The sequence below is a fragment of the Octopus bimaculoides genome, chromosome 18 (assembly GCF_001194135.2).
Source record: "Octopus bimaculoides isolate UCB-OBI-ISO-001 chromosome 18, ASM119413v2, whole genome shotgun sequence".
NCBI classification, from domain to species: domain Eukaryota; kingdom Metazoa; phylum Mollusca; class Cephalopoda; order Octopoda; family Octopodidae; genus Octopus; species Octopus bimaculoides.
Window position 1 is genome coordinate 49,379,504 of NC_068998.1, and position 959 is coordinate 49,380,462.

Sequence of the window (959 nt, forward strand, 5' to 3'; positions counted from 1 at the left end):
TATATATATATATATATATATATATATATATATATATATATATGTGTGTGTGTGTGTGTGTGTGTGTGTGTGTGTGTGTGTGTGTGTATTAAATTATATACATATATAAATGTGCGGATATGTATGTGAGAGTGAGTGAGAATTGCGGTGAGAATGAGGCAGAGAGAAAGAGAGAGACGAAGAAGCTGAAAACAAGGCAAAGAGAGCGGGAGAGAGAGAGAGAGAGAGAGAGAGAGAGAGATAGAGAGAGAAACAAACGTACATGTGTACATGTACATATATCATTTATTGTTATATATATTGTATATATATTATTTATTGTTATATATGTATATATATATATATATATATATATATCAATTCAAAACATGCGTTTTACATTGTCTGGAATTTTTAATGACGCCATAAAATACAACATAACATAAAAACTTTCGTGTGTTTTTTTATTATGTGGTTTTAAAAACATAGTGGAAACATTTCGTCTAAATTACATACATAGAATTTATATATACCTTTACAGGGGTAAAACATATGTCACTAGATATGGTGAGATATAAATGATATAACTTAGATAGGTTTGAAGAAACATTCTGCCAAGACCGCTAAACTCACCAGAGAAGTCCACTATGCTGCTTTTCATGGTTATTCCTCTTTTATTTATTGGTAAGTAACCATAGCAATATTGCTTCATATTTACGGCATTTTTACTATTTCGGCAGTGTTCATAATACTTAACTATGAATAAACCCATCTGTATATGTATCTCTTTATCTATCATTCTATCCACTTAATTGTTTCTAAATCTACTTGTCTATCTGCATAGGAATCAGCTGCTTAAAAACATTCGAGAAGCCTGTCATTTTGTATAGATTATATATGTGTATATGAGTGAGTGTGAGTGTATGTTTGGTAAATCTTGTATTATTAAACTTTTTTGTTAATGAATATTTTTATAACTA

General features: G+C 29.2%; 1 protein-coding gene across 6 annotated transcripts in view; it reads left to right on the forward strand.

The window, feature by feature from the left end:
* Nucleotides 1-432: 432 nt before the first annotated feature.
* The window catches only part of LOC128249821 (uncharacterized), a 20,744-nt gene continuing 20,217 nt past the window's right edge, over nucleotides 433-959 (forward strand). For 2 of the 6 annotated variants that reach the window (XR_008265945.1, XR_008265946.1), the window contains exon 1: nucleotides 440-663. Coding sequence is in view for 1 of the 6 variants with exons in the window: in XM_052974363.1 (XP_052830323.1) it covers nucleotides 627-663 (37 nt within the window). In the remaining 5 variants the exon portion in view is untranslated. Of the gene's footprint in view, nucleotides 664-959 lie in introns of all 6 variants that reach the window. The other 4 variants (XR_008265944.1, XM_052974363.1, XR_008265942.1 and 1 more) reach the window with 4 other exon arrangements.